General features: G+C 38.3%; 1 protein-coding gene across 1 annotated transcript in view; it reads right to left on the bottom strand.

Annotated features, from left to right (window-relative positions):
- CUBN (cubilin) overlaps window positions 1–20,219 on the bottom strand; it is a 149,698-nt gene that overhangs the window by 104,110 nt on the left and 25,369 nt on the right. The window contains exons 20-27 of the mRNA XM_074897979.1: window positions 19,842–20,004; window positions 19,378–19,594; window positions 18,278–18,408; window positions 9,901–10,087; window positions 6,500–6,660; window positions 5,804–5,985; window positions 5,004–5,160; window positions 2,357–2,544 (exon numbers count right to left, since the gene is read on the bottom strand). Coding sequence (XP_074754080.1) covers window positions 2,357–2,544; window positions 5,004–5,160; window positions 5,804–5,985; window positions 6,500–6,660; window positions 9,901–10,087; window positions 18,278–18,408; window positions 19,378–19,594; window positions 19,842–20,004 — 1,386 coding nt within the window. The remainder of the gene's footprint in view (window positions 1–2,356; window positions 2,545–5,003; window positions 5,161–5,803; window positions 5,986–6,499; window positions 6,661–9,900; window positions 10,088–18,277; window positions 18,409–19,377; window positions 19,595–19,841; window positions 20,005–20,219) is intronic.

The raw sequence follows: 20,219 nt of genomic DNA, 5'->3' as shown, positions 1-20,219 counted from the left end.
AAGTAGGGTGTGGCTGCCTGCTGCAAGGGGCTGAGGTGGGAGAGTTTCTGCCACCAAATCCTAAAAGAGATAGGAATAGGAACACCTAAAAGCTCTTGGGGAAAAAGAGCACCTGATCATCACCAGTGGCCACTCTAATTTGTGAGTGCAGCTACATACAGTTTGAGCAGCAGCTTCTGATTTCCTCCAAGAAAATGGTGAAGGGCTCTGGCATGTGGTACATACACCACCACTTGGACTACAGTAAACAGGATTATACTTCTATTTTCCCAGTGTTATACTCAGCCAGGGCATCAGAGCTTTCCTCTTTTAGGCCTCTTTGCAATAAAGAACCTCAAAACTAGCATGTGGCAGAAAAGTAATTTATCTTAGCTGAACAGCTATGAGTCGGGGGCTTTTTTATTAACCTTTTTTCCACTTTGCAGTGGCATCAGACTCCACATGAATTTCAGACAAAAAAGTCCCAAATATCTGCAGTCTGCTTAGAAAGTGAACTGCACACTTGTTCCAGATTATTCCCCCTTTCTCCTACACCACAGAGCACTCACAGCCTTGCCAACATGCTGCCCTTTCGCAAGATGCAGGGTAGGAGCAAACACTATTCAGTTCCCTGGCTGGTTCAACCTTGTTCCCTTTTTTACACTATGGCACATATCTGTGCACCATGCAACAACCAAATGAGAACATCTTTTCCAAGTGATATTTCTTAATGACATTTGGAGAAAGATTTGCAAGTAATGACACTGAAATTGCAAATTAAGCCTCCTTAACACACTTCCATGACTCTGTTTTTCCCTTGCATTTACCTCTTTATATGTCTTTCAGTCTGTATTTTCTTTGATCAGAAGTACTGAAAAATTGTTAAAACAAAGAGTGCAAGTACTTTTCTACTCCATGTCTCCTCACTCTCTCTGATATATTTTATTTCTGTTCTTTTAAGTGCTTTGGATCAGGTCCTTGCCTCTGGCACTATTCTTCCAGCCTTGACTTATGTCTAGAATAGCCTCTTCTGGCAAGTCTCTTGCTCCTCACTGGCTGGCTACTGTGTGCACGGCTCTTGCTTTTCATGGATCAAGGGCTTAGGCATTTTGAGACTAGTACTGGCCTCTCCACTTGGCTCCAATGTTTCCTTTTCAGACTCCTCACAAAAATGAAGCAGGGTTTAATAGTTAGTTCTCAATACAGTGCTCCCTTGTTTATTTTCTTCACATGTCTATTTTTTTTTCCATTCTTGGCCACAAAGAGAAGAAAGCTGGAAGAACACCACTTCTGCCAGTTTATTACCAATTTTGAGCTGTGAAAGCTGGCATTGTAAGGAGGTAGAGGGAGCAAGGGAGGACATCTAGAAGGAACAGATTAGCCCATCACCAGGCCAGTTGCTGGACCTTCTGCAAGACCCCAGTGTAAGTAGTTATCCCCAGATATGTGGGCACTATTCCTTAGCCCTCTCCTTGGCTGTAAGGAGCCTTCCCTAACACTTCTCTAAATTTCAAATCCTCTTATGCAAAATATAAGTAGAGCACAGGGGCTACATGCCGGCATCCTGTAAAGGGTGAGATCTGAAGGATGGATTAGTTCATCTAAACAGTGAAATTGTAGGCAGGAGATTATAATCTTCAGTATAGCAGAAGTGATCATGGCTACACTCTACTTCCCACAGTATGAAGTAAAAAAATGGGAGGAAATATCTTTTCAGTTGGCCTATAAATATTTTTTTTGAGGAAATTAAAACAAAAGGTACTTCGCTTTAGATGGACTGGATGGTTTTGTTAAGCAAAAATTTCTCATTTTGTGAGTAAATTCGGTTTCTTTCAGATCCTTTAAAGAAGCAGACTAATTATGAAAAGGAAAATATAAAAAGCAGTTACAATAACCCTCCCTTTAAAAATGTAGAAGTAACACACATTAAAACATTAAAAGTTTTTGAACATTCCCCACTCCTTCTCAGATAAAAACAAGATGAAAATAATTGGGCTAATTGCCATTTGCAATCAATTTACTAATGTCAAGATTTCTCCTTTACATGAACATGGAATCATGACATCTCATTTAACCCATTAAAGCCAGTGCATCGATTCCAAGATGGTAGCTAGACTCTCTGTGGCAAATCTAGGTACCTGCAATGTGATTCATCTTCCCCATTGCAGACACCTGTTTTAAGGTAGGATGAAGTGCTCTCTGGCAAGGCTTCACTCCATACTGATTGCAGAGGAAACAGGGACAAACTGTTTGGCCTTAACCCTTGGGTTTTAATGGCTAAATTTAGATAAATTTCCCCTTGGTCTTCTGCATCCTTATTGTTTTTCTTTACTGTCTAAAACCTGATTTTTCTTGTTTCTAGAATCTGGGTACATACCTTCAAGAAGTCCCGGTCACAGTCTAATCCATCTTCTAAATTAAAGGCTGTGAAGCTGTAGTTGAGTGTGTTCCCCTTTGTAGTTTGGATAGTCCAGTTGCAGTGCTCATTTAATGGGTAATTATTTGGATAATTTAAACTTTCCAATATGCCATGGCTACGATTAACAGTCAGTACTTCTTGGCAAACTGAAAAAAAGTGATAATAAATTATACTTGTGCAGTGCTTATTAACCCAATATCTGAAAAAATTACTAACTGAAGTTACTGGTAGCATTACAAGGTGAGAAATGTTTTTATTCACAGATTAGAGAAGACTGCGACCCATTGAAGAACATATTGTGTATGCTGCAAACAAAATCCAGACTTTCCAAAACTTAAATCCTTCAGCTCTGTTATGTCATTTTCTGACACCTGCAGACTCATCGTACATGCAGTACATATATTTTCTGGCAGTTTCTTTAACTCTAAATACATGGTTATTCCTGAAACATGTTTTCTTCTACTTATTTTTTTAAAAACTGATAATAGAAACTTGCCCTGTCATTTGAAACAATTTGGGGAGTATGCTCAACAAAGATTGACTAATGGTTTAAAGTGGTTTATTTCAGCAAACTAGAAAAAAAATCATAATCTCTGGGACACTACTTGTATTGGATTTTCTAGCTCCAGAAACTGGAAGTGATCATGAAATTCTTTAAAAAGGAGCCATGATTTTCCTTGTGAGTCATCCAATAACAACCTAGCATAAGAACTGGATGGACATTCACCTGGAATAATGAGACCTTTTCTTGAAGTGCAGAGAAAATGAAAAAAAAACCCTAAACTAGATACAGAGTGAAATCACGGTTATGACATTAGGTCAGCAAGTCTCATTTTCCTGTATCTTCCTTTCACTAAAGACAGAAAATATCAATGTGGGCAATCCCTTGTCTGGAGACAGTATACAGACCAGTGTAATGCACAGAGAAGTGGGCAGGAGGTGGGGAGCAGGACAGGCTTTTTGCTCTATACAGCAAATCTGCAGTGTTTGAACAGCAGAAATAGCTGAGATTCACTTGAAATACTCTTCTATTGTCTGTCACTAGGGATAATACACCTACCTCCTGCAAATTTTTTTGATTCTTTCCAAATTATTTACAGAGCAGTAAGGTCTGTGTTTTTAGGATTTCAGAATACTCAGGTACACTCAAGGTCAGGATCAGATGGAGTAGAGCTTGTGTGCAAAGCTACACTGAAGCACACAGTTCTTTGAAAGGACAGGATGAAGAGCACAAAATGGGTTTTGAAAAATGCAGCATAGGTAAAAGCTGCTACCCCTTGCCATCAGGATTTAATTCAAAACATATCATACACAAAGGTGCCTTTGAACATTAACTTGATACTATGTTTTCCTCTGCAATGTTTTCCAATTCATCATTACTTTTCTTTCAGGTACACGTAAATGCATTTGGCATCTATACATCCTCATTTTATACCGCTACCTCCTAATAATTTTAGCTTTTGGACAAGTCATTGAAAGCTGTCTGATGCATCTTCAGGAATTAAATATGAATGTAAAATGTGAATCACATTATCTGATCACTCAGGTTCTACATCTGAGTGCTTTGAAAGTGCTCTTTCTGGTTAATTAATGAAAGGGGAACCCTACTGTAATGTCTTGACTTTGCAGCCTGAAAAGTACATGGTAGATGAAGCTGTGATATCTGAAAGGAATAGCTTTAAGGAATTTAAAGTGCTCCCTCACTCTTCTAATTATTGTATGCATCATGTGTGGATGAATAGCTTTGTTTTTTCATAATCCATTTACTAGGACAACTTAATGTCTATAAATGTACAGCAATCCCTATCACTTGGGCATGTCACATTTAGGCTACGCAAAGATGCTTGCAAATCATTTTGTATATGGTAAAATTTCGTATCTTCCAATGTGCATTTAACCCTATATGCTAGAGTGTATAAGGAGAAAAGTAAACATCAGGACAATATTCAAGGTTATGACTGGGAACAAAATAACTTTAATTTGTCATGTATCTTCTTGGATTTTTTTCCAAATGTTATTATTCTGATACTTCTGGGATAGAACTATTTTACAAAAAAATGTTTGCAAGAAAAATGTGACCCTTACTATAAGATATAAAATTGAAACTTTCTGAAGTGTTCCAGGTAGGCTAAATGATCCTAACCACCCACAATGATCCAGCATGGTTGAGGGTAGCTCACTTATCCTTTGCCATCCTGCCTCACAAGCAGCTAGAAGAGCAGAGAAACCTGCTATATCTGCCTTCTTTGTTAAAAAGTCAGGAGACTGGGTGAGAAGAACAGTCCAATGTACCTTGTTAGGGACTTCCAGCTCTTGTTATTTTGAGTAAATCTGGAGTGGGAAGCACCACTGGTGCAGGTAATAGAAGTAGAGCCACCTCACCAGCTTTCTTCTAGGGAGGAGATAATCTCCATCATGGGCAGATGGGCAGATAACTTTTAGTTCTGTTTTCTGTGATTGTAGCAAGCTAGAGAATCTGGGTCAATAATATGCTCTATACATTGTTCTCTGCTCATGAGTAGGTAAAATCATGAGCTTCAAGAAGCAGGTTCAGGAACAAGCTGAACTGTAGAAACATTCTTCTCATCTTCTTTTACTTACTTACCCTGTTTGTATCTGGCTAAAAAACCTTCACCTCGCAGACTGTTCCCTGTTCTTAGTTTTACATACACGCTGTCTCCAGTGGAATGGATGAGTTGTGGTATCTGATTCCCACAGAATTTACCTAGCTGTTTGGCATTACTGCTGTTGCCATCATACACCTTAAAAAAACAAACAAACAAAAATTTAATAAAGCTGATGGCATTACAAACCCAAGTAATTTCCCCATGACATATGTCTGCTTAGGGAATTGTTACGTTACTGGGTATACAAAAGGTTAAATTCTCTTTCTGCTCAGAGGAAGCCTGACAGGCATTTAAGAAACAAGCAAATCAGTGGAAAAACAGGAAACCAGTAATTGAATACTAGCGGGTTTTGAGGGGTTTAGTCACCAAGAAGGGAAAACTATACTCCATTTCAACTCTATTAAAAATATTCAAATAATTTATACAACAATTCAAATATGAAATCTGGGATTAACAATAAGGTTATTGACACTGTTGTGCCTTTTCCCTTGAAATTTATTAAGAGAGCATACAGAACACAGCAAACTTAAAAGACATAGACAGATTCTTGTTTCAGTGGCATAGACATAAATGCTTTTCCTACCAGTAGCTACACAGACACTGCTGCCCTACCTCTCACTGTTCTGTGATGTGAAGGTAGCATGTCAGCATGGATCTTTCCTATTCTAGGTCTGGTTTTTTATGAACCTTTGAAGACCAGGGCCATGTGTTTTTCCTTGCCTGTGAACTCATCACAGTCAGCTGCCTCCTACAGAGCAAAATGTCACAGGGTACATACCGCAAGGTAATCAAAGTCGCACTCTGGTTGATACCCTACATGGAATTGTTCAAACTGTATTTCGAATGGGGTTCCTCGGTTTCCTCTGAGCAACCAGTAGCACTCTGAATTGTGGTAATATGGCATAGGGTAGTTGGGAGACATGAAGATACCAGAACTTGTAGTCAAAGTCCCACCACAACCTGAAAATGGGAAAGAAATCAAACCAAAATTCAACAGCTAGAAGAATAGAGACTTAGACATGATGTGTGAGCTTCACACTACTGACCTCCTTCACATGCCCTGATCTTCAGTGATGCCCCAAAAATATGCATTTAGCCAACAGTACTATAAGCAGAAGAGAACCTATCAGACCTAGAAATATTAACTATCTAATTTGAATAGTGCTCCTGATAGACAGTTAATCTTCAAATAGAAACCTCTTTGTTAAATTCTTGGTTACACCGAAGTTGATGCTACATTATATCTAGGGAATAGTATATCCTTCCCTATGGAGAAAAAAGAAAGCCCAAGGATCAAGGAAGTTGTATCCTTGATATTAACAACATGAATATATGTTGCTATATAATTAGCAGACAGATTTTAGAATAAGGGAAGCAGAAAAGATGTGGGGGGAAAGGTGAGAAATTAAATACAAATGAAAGGTCAAAAAATGAGATGTGTAAAATGGTTTTATACTTGATGTGGCCATTTTACCTGCTGATGTACCATCCCACTCTGCTGAAAATCCATTTTCTGTGCCATACATGTCACTTACAAACTTTATCCACAGCTTGTTACCATGAGAGATTATAACAGGAGGCAGGTCTGTACCACAGTATTTTCCAAAAGGAGGAGAAGTTTCATAGCCTCCATTTCTAGAATGATAGAGAAGAAAAACTTTGGGTCAAAGAAGGAAACCGTAAGAAATGTCAACATATCAAAAATCTTGAGATTCTTTCAGGCCTGGGAAAGATGAATCCTGGCTCTTCACCTTCCACAGCAATATAGCTACCAAATACTGGAGGAGTCTTGCTACTTGCAGTAAGAAGTCCTACCACAGGCACCTGCTTGCTGGATATGTCTACTTTCTCATCTCAGCAGCCTATCCAGAGTCTGTCAGTACAATAACAGACTCAAGAATTGTCTCAAGTATACCTGATGCTGCAGAGGCAGGACATTCTCTGTATTCTACAAGGTGACAATCATTGCTGTAATCAAAAGTAATCTTCTAATTTGAAGAAATAACAGTTTGCTTGCTTCTCATTGTCTAGCCTGGCACCAAACCAGATGAGCTGACCTATGAAAAAAACCCATGTTTATTTGCCACCACACAAATAGGAACCTATTCCTCAGACCTCATGTGATCCATGTTTTGAAATACTTTCTTAGCCTTCAGAATTGTTTCTACAATCACTTATTTCCTATTTTTAAATTAAACAATATTTCCACTAATATTTTCTAATTTTGTAATCAGGATGCACATCTAATACTCTGGTTTGCAACCTGTGCATGTCTCATGGGAATAAAAAAAAAGGTGACAACCTGCTTACCAATTGCTTTCTAACCTTATCTTTAAGCATTTTCATATTACAAACACCCTACATGTCATTAGGACAATAATAAATACATTTATATCTATATAAGGGTGTCATCTTGATATGATGCTTTTTAGCTGGACAGTAATACTTTCAATTACATTTTCACAGGTTATACTTGCTTTTGAGTGAAATTTCTACTTAGACCTTGCCACTATATTTTCTTGTCATCCTCACAGTTTAAACTGCTTGCCATTGTCTCAGGTTACTGGCAGTTGAAGAACTGTGCCAGAGCTTCCGCTCACAGGCATCTTGGCCCTTGCAGTTGTGATCAGATGAACAATTTTCTTAGTTGACTGATTGCAATTTATCAGAGGACACCTCAGGACAAGAAAACAGAGTGACACCTCACTTATCTAGCTACCCCATTTAACGTTATCAAGTTTGATGAGACAATCTGAAATCCAGTTATGGCAGCAGAAATGTGCTGAGTTGCACTTAGCAATGTTCTGGCCATACCTTAAAACCTGTTTGATGATGCTGAGCTCTTTGCAGTGACAACAGAGCTAGATTTATGCAATAAATGAATGTTTTCAGTTCTTAAGACGAAAAAGTGAAAAAAACCCACCCTCTTATAATTCAGATATACCCCAAATTAAGGCATTAACTCTTAAATTTAATCTCAGATTGTTGTTTTAAAATGAAAAAATGAATACTTAGAAAATATTGAAAAAGCCTTTCAGTTTTTCATAACTTTCTCCTGTTTGTATATACAGCTGAAAACAAACAGCTAATTCAGCAGGAATTCAGAATCTCAATACTTCAACTTCAGCAAGCAGCTTTTTGTTTGGTTCTAAAAAATGAGACACTACTTACGAACGAATAACCCATAAAGAATATTTGGTATAATGTTCAGAATGAGTTTTATCATGGTGCTCACTGAGGTCATGGAACCTCATGGCATGCTCAGAGTGAAAAAAATACACTGGTGTATTTATGGTTTATCTAGAGAGCTGGCTCATGATAACAAGAATGGGTGCACTGACATTGCAGTGCAAATCCCATACAGCAACACAGCAGAAAGGACGTGTACTTGGCACAGCTGCGTAGTAAGCATGCAGCTAACCTTTCTGCAAATATTACTTTCTTCTACTTGTCTCTGTTCTGTAAAATTTACTAGAAATCTCCATGATAATATCCTAAGTTTAATGGTGATGCCAGTATTTGTTCCTAGTGCTGCATCACAGAATAACTGCTGTTTAAAGACAATAAACGTAAAACAGAATGAGAATCATAGAAGGGTTTGGGTTGGAAGGGACCTTTAAAGGTCATCTAGTCCACACCACCCCCCCTGAAATAAGCAGGGACACCTTCAACTAGACCAGGTTGCTCAAAGCCCCATCCAACCTGACCTTGAACGTTTCCAGGGATGGGGCATCTACTGCCTCTCTGGGCAACCTGTTCCAGTGTCTCACCACCCTCACAGGAAATAATTTCTTCCTTATATCTAGTCTAAATCTACATTTTTTTAGTTTAAAACCATTACTCTTTGTCCTATCACAACAGGCCATGATAAAATGTTTGTCCCCATCTTTCTTATAAGCCCCCTTTAAGTACTGGAAGGTCAGTATAAGGTCTCCCTGGAACTTTCTCTTCTCCAGGCTGAACAACCCCAACTCTCTCAGTCTGTCCTCACAGAGGAGGTGCTCCAGCCCCCTGATCATCTTTGTGGCCTCCTCTGGACCTGCTCGAGCAGGTCCATGTCCTTCTTGTGTCAGGGCCCCCAGAGCTGGACACAGCACTCCAGGTCGGGTCTCACAAGAGCAGAGTAGAAGGGAACAATGCCCTCCCTCGACCTGCTGGCCACACTTCTCTTGATGCAGCCCAGGATACGGTTGGCTTTCTGGGCTGAGCATGCACATTGCTGGCTCATGCCCAGCTTTTCATCTACCAGCACCCCCACGTCCTTTTCCACAAGGCTGCTCTCAATCCCTTCATCCCCCAGCCTGTATCGATACTGGAGGTTGCCCCAACTCATATGCAGGACCCTGCACTTGGCCTTCTTGAACCTCAGGAGGTTCACATGGGCTCACTTCTCAAGCCTGTCCAGGTCCCTCTGGATGGCATCCCATCCCTCAGGTGTGTCAACTTCACCCCTCAGCTTGCTGTCATCTGCAAACTTGCTGAGGGTGTGCTCGGTCCCACTGTCTGTGTCATTGATGAAGACATTAAACAGCACTGGTCCCAGTACAGGCCCCTGAGGGACACCACTCATCACTGATCTCCATTTGGACATTAAGCCATTGACTGCTACCCTCTGGATGTGACCATCCAGCCAATTCCTCATCCACCACATACTCCACTTGCTCTGAAAAATGGAATTCAAGTGGGAAAGCCAACAACAGAGCAGGATGGGAGGAGGAAAAGGTAGCCTTTAATGTTCTCCGGTAAGTTCTTTTCCCACATTGACAGCATAGGTTTAACTATAGCACAGGACTATAGCTTCTGAACATGCCTAAATGGATTTGGACAAATTCCATGGTTATCAGTACTAAGGACATGAGAAATAATTGGGCTTGCCTGATTTCTACATAATCTTCTGTACACAGTTTATTCCCATGCAAGGTGAAGTTGGTGAAGCTCAGCACGATCAGTCTGTTTATTCCCACTGTAATGGTGTATATGCACTCCATCCGGATAGGGTAGTTATTGGGATAGTTTGGAGATGTTAGCACACCAGTTTCAGTACTGTAGTTATGTGAGCACACTTTAAAAAGAAAAGAAACAAGTATGAATTAATTTGTTATGATAAATTAACAGGAAATTTCTATTTCCAACAGACAGAGGAGCAAGCATCCTGTGCTCCTGTGCATTACGCGTCATCCTGGACACATCTTACTGCTGAGTGTCATCACTATAAACTAAAACCAGAATCCAGCTTTGTCATGGGATTTCTTATATTTGAGTTGATTTGTTCAGCTTTTACCAGAACACTTGTGTCTGTAATAAATAGGCAATGCAAAAGTATTTCCAGCTGCCTAACCTTTGACCTAAAACCCAGGTAAGCAGAGAAAGGAAACCGAAAGGCATGTCTTGATCAACACAAAAGGCAGGATTCATGAACTTCTGAAAAGCAGTGGTGGTGGAAACTGAATGCAGTCTCTAGCTACTAGGAGATGCTATATTGTTCTCAGGCATTCCTCATGATCAAACCTGGCAGATGGGGATTTTATACCTAAATTTATTTTTCCATTTTCTGGTTCATAAGTGACAATTGGCTGGAAAATAGTATAATCCTTAGATTTTGAGAACAAAGCAGTTTACTTAAGGTCTTATAGTAAAACCAGCTACATCAATTCTTCTGTGAGCACTGTAAAAGCATCTTGGTGTTATAAGCTAGAAAGAAGAAAATAGTTTGGACCTGAGCAATAATTGATAAGCTCTTTCAAAAGCACAGACATAAGGACTAGGAATAAAAATATCTGCTATACAACAGTACATGAGACTTATTTTGGAGAAAACAATTGTCGTGTATTAGTTGATCACAGTCTGAGTAAGGTTTGTGACCTGGCAACAAAAAGGGCAAAAAGAAATGTGATCCATGTCAGGTGTTTTCAGTTGAGACAGGGAACCTTGATGCCACTGCACAAGGTAATGGTGATATGTCACCTGGAAAAATGTGGAAAACCATGGTCACTGATGTTCTGGAAATCAAATGAGAACAAGTAAGACAGAAGTTGTGGAGATAGCAGGAAATTAGTAAATTAGTAGGCAAGAGACACTAGAAGAGATTAACTTGTTTAGCTTAGCAAAGGCGGGAGAAAAAAGAAAGAGAAAAGCATCAATAAGCATGAAGAAAAGAAAAATAGAACACATTCTCAATGACAGTACAAGCTCTGAAGTTAAAAACTGACTACAAATACAGATACACAGAAATTAGGAGAAAATTTCTATCAGGAAATGAGTTTCTAGAGCAATCGCCCAACCAATATTACAGATGCAGAAAGGGGAAAAGAGCCCATTGATTTTTAAGATACAATTTGATTCATTTAATTAAGAAAGGGATCACATTATGTAGCTCTTGTCAAGAAAAAGGCGGGGAGGGGGAGGATGGGGGGAAGGCATAAAATTGTGGGCTGGATTTTATGACCCTGGAGACTTAGTCTGGTCCTCGATTCCCCTGTTTCAGGTCCTACAGGTTGCAAATATAAGAAATAAAAGTAGATTTCTTACTTTCTATCATATAGGCAGGGTTAGACTAATTATAAAGTGCAACTCAAAAAGCAAGCAAAATACTATGATTAACTTTACACTCATTTAAGCTGGTTGCCACAGATCTCTGAAACCTGTTTTCTAATACAGTATAGATTAATACTTCAGTAGGGGGAAGGGATGAAATTACAGTTCAGGTTCCCCATGTCTGAGGTTGGTCATTTCCATTTCTGTTCTGTATCTATTCTAACTACTAAAACACTTTTGCTTCGAATGGTGTCTTTTTTAATGGTGGTTGTTTGCATTCTTGGTCGCCTGAAAGGCCTCAGTTGAAAATGTTTTCTGTGAGATAAATATCCCCAAAGCTAGCTACCAGACTCATGTTCCTAATTCATCACAAGCAGAATGAAGAAACATGACACAGGAACAGGCCAAAAATTTTCTGCCATTGGGTTATACTTTGGTATTGACAAGTCAAAAAGGTTTCATGCACTAGTTTACCTAAAATGATCATCTATTAAAGTCTCTACCTAGAATTTTAGTCATTTGTGTGTTCCATCACAGATATGCTCTTATGTAGGAATATAACAATCAGGTTAGTCCTGGTCACCTTAGAATCCTTGTGCTGCTTTATAAATCCTTATAATGCCCGTGCTGTGCTGCCACCTCCCGTGGTGTTTCATGATATTTAGGGCTTATCATCAAACCCCATATCCTTAAGCCATAGGATTTCTTAAAACCCTGTCTGCAGGGTTAGAAATCTGGCTTAGAAATGTGACCCAAGTTTTTTGTAACAGCTCATTACACAAAAAGCAATAAAAAATAAAATTAGAATGTGTGTATATTTATTAGGTTACTTATTTTTAATGTATTAGGTTACTTATTTTTAACTAATTATTTCCTCCTGATTTTGGAAGGGTAGGTGCCTGACTCAGGCACATTTAATGGTTAGAGCTGTTGCAATACTGTCATTACTTATTTACTTAGAGACCATGAATACTAGCTTTCAACCTTGAGAATATTAAAATTGATGTACTAGATAAGGGTCCTTAGGGTAAAATAAGCAACATGGAAGCCAAAATATTTTTTTCAGTGTCATTTTTATACAAAATTGTCCAGGTGCCCTCCCTCACCAAACTTTGCTTTCTTGGGAGTAATCCATACCGAAACTCATATCCCAAGTGTGCTATTTTAAACTGGATGCTGTATATTGGTCTACACTTCACATAACAATCTTCTTTATGACCAAAGGGGGATAAATACAGAAGGTAGAACAGTGACTGCCTTAGAAACATCAGATTTCTGGCTACAGTGAAATAAATCCAAGTGTAGACCAAGCATACACTGCTATGAGGATTAGGAAAAGCATAAATGAACCCACATTTTATGACAGCCAACTCTCTTCTGGTAATTGGATTCATTTGTTGTGTTCTACTTTCAGCAGGACAGCCAGCACTCCCCTTTTCCACTCACCTCACTAACACAGCATTTGGGGGTGTGCTTGGGCAGTAATATTTCTTTCAGTAAAAACTGTTAGCAAAGTTACCAGGAAAAAAGTACTTTGACTCCTTTGCCAAAGTTCAGAATGCAGTCTAACACCATAATGTGGTTATTATATGTCTGGAAAAATATAAATTGAGTTTAGTTTGAAGACACATCGCAGCTTATGAAAAAACAGAAGGAGGAAGACATCTTGCTTTGCCAGTGTGTGAGGTTTTGAAAGCTATTCAATCTGCTTTCTGATTTTGGTACTGAATGTGTTTGCTCTTCTGAAAAAAATGCCATAAATGGCAGCAACCCACTGTAATAGTCAATAGTGGAGAAAAATGCCAGCTTTTGTATCACTCACTCATGCAATCATGCATACTACAGAAAATTATATCCATGTTTTTTCCCATAAAGAGATATTCATCAGTTGCAACAATTCTAATTAATCAAAAATAAAACTATAGTGTCACATATAAAATTAGAGTTTTCTTTTGATCTCACTCTGCCAAAGGAAAATTGGGATCCCTAACAATTAGATCTTTATGCAATACTATGCATGTTTAGAAAAATGGGAAGAAGCTATCACATGAACTATGTGTCTCTCCACAGGCAATGGAAAGGCACATCTGCACTTCAGGGCTTTCTGCAGGGTTACTGTTGCTGGCAGATGCTAACAGGCTTGATTTTTAGCAAGGCGGCACACAAAAGTCCTTTGTAGTGTCTCAGACCCAAACTCCTTAGAAACACTGGGTGCAACTGTTCAAAAAGAATACCCAACTCTCCTCTGACTATTTACATATAAACACACACACTATGGAGTCGTATACACATATATAGGCAGACTAACACCCTGATCAAACATAACCAAGTTACAGTGGCCTAACAAGTTGTCAGCTGCCAGCCTATTAAGCCTTTTTCCTGAGACTTGGGATAAACTGAGCAGATGCCCAAGATGCATGAAGGACTTCAGCTTTTTTTTATGTCTTAGCTCAGCCTTGTTCCACCATGCCCTGTATCTCTGCGCACACATATTTGTCAGACATTACTTGCCATTCTTGTCTTTGCTTGTTCAGCTGAAGAGAAAAGCCAGGCAACATCTTCCTAATAATTACTGGGTTCAGTCAGCAAGATAGGAACTGAGATCTCAACCTGTATTCAGCTGTCAATAAAGAAGATACACAAATCTATACATCGCTTTCAGGGGCACTTTAAGTCCATGGGTTCACAAATGTTCTTCTTTCTTTCCTCATCCTTCTCAGACTCTGACTTCTCCAGTCAGTGATTGTGAGCTAACATATATCACACAACGAAGTTATTTAAAATCAAGTTACCCCTCTTGATAAATAATATAATTCACAATTCAGGATGATAAGGAAGAAAAATCTTATCTTTCACCAAAGCCAGACAAAGACCAGGAATAAAAACTCATATCAGGAAGGCAATCTGCTAATAACCTTGTCAAGGCCGGCTTTTCTCAGAAGAAAGGATAAAATGAAGCCTCTTTAATGAAACAAACAAACGGAAAAAAAAAAAAAAAGAGAGAAAAAGACAAAGAAAAATCCCCCCCAAACCCCAATTCAAAGTAAAACAAATAAATTCCCACTTGTGAAGAGGTCAAGAGCAATAAAATATATGCACTGATTGTAGTGCTATTCTTATTGGAAAATTTTGGCTTGGGTCCTTCAAGACCATGAGCAACGCTTCCAAAAAAGACTGAGCCCTTTCACAGATTTTTTAATAATTTTACATGGGTTCTTTGTGGTGTGGTCAGCCAAGACAGGCAAATGAAAAACCTAAAATCTATCATAACACTTATATAGCTGTTGAGACATTCGTCTATCTCGTACTTGAGACCTGGACTCTAGGAAATAAATCCAAATATTACCTTACTTTCCAGTGTCTTTCCCCTTTAAAAGACAGAAAGATGACCAACAACTAAGCATCTGAGGTACAGATCGTTTAAGTGGGCAATATTCATTCTAAACAACTGAGTGTCATGTGGGCATGTCTGACTGAAGGATTTCCATTTGTATTGCTGCCATATGAAGCTACTAGCTGGCAGACTGCTAAGACAATTGTTTGCACTTTATGGACCATGGCCATGGCTATATCTTGTGGCATTCAAATTTTTTAACAGGAAATACAGCTTTGCCATTATTTTCAGGCTACTTTTCAACTAATTAATGTATCATAGATAAACTACATTATCAAAAACATTGTTTGCTAAGATGCACGGAGAAGAAAATTAGGTCTGCATGATGTAAAAATATTTTTTCAATCCTACTTTTTTTTTTTTTTTTTAATCCTATTTATTCTTTTTTGGGGGGATAATCTTGTCCATCTTTTCAATAGCTCATTCACTGTAAAATAACTCCAGGCAAAAGCCTATTGAAATGTCTAATATGAACCAGAACAGCTTTGACCAGTTCTGATACTGGTTACACTCTAGCTGGCTAAGAAAACATAGCTCAAAAATATGAAGAGTTCTTACTGCACAAGAAACATTATTAGAACCATATTTTCCTTAGCAGAAAAATGAAAATAGGCAGCAGATGTAAAGAAAAAAGAACATCCAAAGCTTTGGTAAATCTCTCAGATATTATTATGTTCAGCAATTTGCTACCTTAGTGTAACTGGATATACATAAGATTAATATCAGTCCTAAACATCTCACAGTGGGAAAACTAACTTGATATGATTTCAGGGAAGTGGGGAGTTGCTTCTCACAGCAAAGTCCACGTACACACGTTTGCCTTCTCTCAGGCTACAGAATCTTCAAAACACTTTATTCTTAATAAAAAATGAATGTTAGCAGTCTGGTATTTATGACAACTTCATAGTACTGCTAAGCTTGTGCTGGGACCAAAAAAACCAAATTTCTATAAAGAAAACAGATCGTGGTTTCAACTTCTCTATAAGTTTATTACTATCAATTCCAGTAGTTACCTGCTACATTGCCATACTTATACAACTACAGCATTTGAAATGAAAAGGCATTTATTCTACAGATCATTGTTCTAGGTCTAAGTGAGAATAAATTGAGTTAACCCAGTTTAGCTGAAGAGTAGTAAACATATCTGTGTTAATTATGGGAAAAGAAAATCATACCTATTGTTTTAGAGTTTGGATGAGGATATTATGTAGTTCTAATTTAGTATAAACATTTTATACACTTTCTAGTCGATAATAGCATTGAGGAGAAAACAGATTTGCATTTTTAAAGCATAGTTTGGAACCTTTCCAGAAACAGTGTTGATACAGTTTGAACCTCACATGATGCATATAGCTGTGCTCTGGATGAAAGATGAGAAAATCCAGTCACCATGGTGATGATAAAGGAGGGCAATATGGAAGAGAAGAGGTGGAACAGCGAAGCTGGACAGCACTGAGATAACTAACAAACCCAGAGAAACATATAGGGTTAGATGAAGACAGAAATATAGATTAATGTTGAGTAAAGAATATTTTGATCTTGAACTGTGAGAAGAGCTGCTATAAGAACAGTTAGAAAGGAATCAAATTGACCCATGAAATATTAATCTGGGGTAAATGAAAAAATAACAAGCAACAATCATATTCACAGAAGTTACAGTTTGCAGATGCAAAAACAGACTCATAAAAGACTTTCTTTATAAGGCTGATAATTTCACAAATTCCCAATAGTAAGAACTCGGTTTTCAAACTACAGATTCTTTCTTGGAAAGATTTTAAGAAGTAGAGCTTGGGTTTTGGCCTATTATTTTCTAAAAAATAGAAATTTCTTCCTTGGAATAGGTCTCATTAAATCTTAATTGTTTTTACCAGCTTTTTGGTTTCCATGCCAGATAACTCAAGTATGAATGAAGGCAGCTGAAAAAATTGATTATTTGGATTTGTAAGTTATCTTGGTAGTGAATAAAAACACAGTGGCAAAATCTGTACTGGTCTCAATTACACACATGCTTGAAAGATGAAATAATAGCCAAATTTTCCAAGCTGTAACCAAGAAAACAGTTATTTTTCACAAGATAGAAATTGGACATTTTGCTGGTTTTAAACAGGTTGGAGAAACTCAGACAGCAGAAAAAACCAAAAGTATTAAAAAAACTAAGTGCAAGCAATGAGCAGCCATTAGTAGTTTATGGCTGCAGAGATGAGTACTATGAATTTCTGGTATTCATTTAATAAATCCCTCATTGCTTGCACTCACACACACAAACCACCTAGGAACTGGTTAATGATGGATACACAAATAATCCGGCTGCAAATGTATTCTCATTTTTACTTTTTTTCATTGTCGCACTCTGCCTCTTCTATGGTTTAATTCTGCTAGGCAGAACCTGTCCCTCTACCCACATAAATCCTCTTCTACTACAGATCTGTGTCCAGCAGTGAGAGGAGCAATAGCAGACCCATGCCTATTGGGTTATATGAAACCCAATAGTCATTCATCAAGAGGCTGCTTTTTCAAGCGTGGTTCAGTCACTGCTAAAATCTCTCAGTGCTGGAGAGATGCGCAAACACTGGATCAGGTATGGTGGGTGCAGCATGGTTTGAAAACACAGATGAGCCCCCATCCTGGAAAACCTTCAAATCAATTAGAATTCAGAGTAATTTCTCAGTTTTTCTCTGCTTTAGCACACTAAGGGAATGAATGGCCATTCTTCTCTTCCGTAGTCTTTACCCCACTGATGTATGTCTTGGACCCTTAAAAGGAGATACTTAAAGAAAAGATTTAATGCATTACAGGAGCCTTGAACTCTTCTGAAGACAGAAACATTGCACTCTGTCGTAATGAAAAAACCAGCTTGTGCTTTCAGGTTATTTTGCTGTTTTATCAAATTTCGTCCTATAAGATATTTCTCTGCGCATCATCAGCATTGCATCTTAATAAGGACTAAATTAATTTTTAAGGCACCTGAGAGTCTCCCATTCAAATGAGTTGTCCATGATGTCTAAGCTTCCTAGATCACACATACTCAGCTCAGAATGGACAAAACAAACTCAGAATATACTTTTCCTAAATAATTCATGCAGTTCTGCCATGTCAGCTCTTACTGGCTTTTAAAAGAAAACAACAGTGCTGCTTATAGAAATTGCTTTCTTCTTTCCTACAGAGGAAAAAAGCCGTGAATAAAGCAGGATAAATAAGAAGGGGTAGAAGAGGCAGCAGGCAGATTTCTGTTAACACAGAAAATAATGTTTCTGTTTCTTGTAGTGGTTATTTAGTGACAGATAAAAACATTTAATTTGCATAATGAAGAGACTGACATATTACCTTTTGATGCATCCAGGGAGATATAATTAGCTGAGAATCCCTCAGATGCAATGCTGTAATCGGTCACGAAGTACAACATCATCATGTTGCCACCACTAGTGAGAGATGGTGGAATTGATCTTCCACAGTATCTGCAGCAAAAACATGCCCCAAACTGAATAGCCATACTTTACAAAGTGTCTGTATTACTGGAAGAGGATTCAGCTTTCCTGAGAAGTTTGAACAGTTATGCTTACACCAGTGTTTCCTTTGGATGATACAGATCCCAGCCATATACCCTGTATCATGGGACTAAATAGCACACTACATGTACAAGAGTACAAATCTCACTTGTGGGGCAAAGTCAGGGAAGAAACTGTTCATCACATTGTCAGATTCTTACTGAATTATTCTGTGCTGTACCTACAATGTACTCTGTTCTTTTGCAGGAGTCAGAGTGGCTAGCCAAAGACTAAGGTTGCAAAATGCTCTCCATTATGAGAGTAATTTGCTCCTTATTTTCCAAAATACTGCCACGTCAGCCAACTACTTTACAGTCTGTAGCTGCAGCTGGATACTGTTTCCAAGAAGTTCAGACGTTCTTGAATTATATGGTGGCAAGGAAACCCTGTGTATACCCCAACTGGAGAAGGGGAAAAAAAGAAAAGATTCCTCCCTAAGATAAAATCACATATCAGGAGAAAGTGAAAGAAAAATCCTATAAAATGCAGATTTTGGGTTAGTTTTTGCTGAGATCCAAATGCACAATCTTTAAGTAATCTTTCTTTCACTTCTGCAACTGTTTCAAATCATGCTTTTTCTGGGAACAGATATATTAATGCTTTTGAACTTATTTCACATAAATCAAAATGTCAATGGACAATGAAACCTGCCCTTAAAAAAGCTGTCCTTTTGACACAAGTTAGTTTCTCCCATTATAATATTTATTAAATGTGCTTCTCATCCCATAGTCAAAGGAAGCAAGCTGACTTTACTATCCTAAGCAGAGAAATTGCCGCTATTGGTTCTGTAATGCAGAGAAATTAATCTATACACAAAATTTAAGGAAGCAAATTGGATGTTGAGAGCAACAGAACAGTGCAGCTAATGGACATATTCACCTTCCCAATTTTTGCACAGTGCTGTTGTCATATATTTCAAGATAATCCTTTCTGCAGCTATAATCAAATGCCAAGTTAAATGAAGTGAATGTCAGGCGGATGAGGTAGCCGGGTTGAACATTGATAATCCAGGTACAGTTAATACCATGTGGGTAGATAGCTGGATGGCCAGGACTTGTAATGATTCCTTCCGCTCCAGTGAGAGTCTCTCCACATACTGCAGAGATTTAAAACATCAGGTTAAATGATATGTTTATAAATTAAGTTAGGCACTTCAAAAATTGGTTTATTTTCTTCCTGAAATTTTATTGTCTTTTTTTCCTCCATGCATACCACACAGTAACAGATTCAGAATTTATCTCCCATTACATCATCATAAGACTTGATGGCCAGCTGTTTTCAGTGCACAGGAAAATTTGGAAAGTCCCAGCGCTTTACACAGAAAAAAACAAAAAAATCCTTACCTGTATCTAATGGCCAGTACTCAGCTCTGAAGCCAAGGTTGGTAAGAGAGGAAGCTCTGAATTTGATATAGAGATTGTTCCGTGTAGATTGCACTCTAGATGGTACATTTGTACCACAGTATTTCTCCAAAAGAAGAGAGTCTGTGCTGTTGCCATCTCTGACCTGAAGAACATTGTATTCAAAATATTCCACACAAATTTCTATGATATTAAAGTTTTAAGCATAAATGAATTCATAAGAACCATATAAAAGAGCTACTTACTTAGTAAGTCAAACCCTACCTTTTTCAGCATGGTTTCTACTACAGGCACATACAAAGCAACTTTATGACTGCCAGAGAAGCACTCTCCCACCCAAAGCATGTCAGGTGGAGAAAA

The sequence above is a fragment of the Athene noctua genome, chromosome 2, assembly GCF_965140245.1.
Source record: "Athene noctua chromosome 2, bAthNoc1.hap1.1, whole genome shotgun sequence".
Lineage (NCBI taxonomy): Eukaryota > Metazoa > Chordata > Aves > Strigiformes > Strigidae > Athene > Athene noctua.
This window is presented reverse-complemented; position numbering and strand designations above follow the sequence as displayed.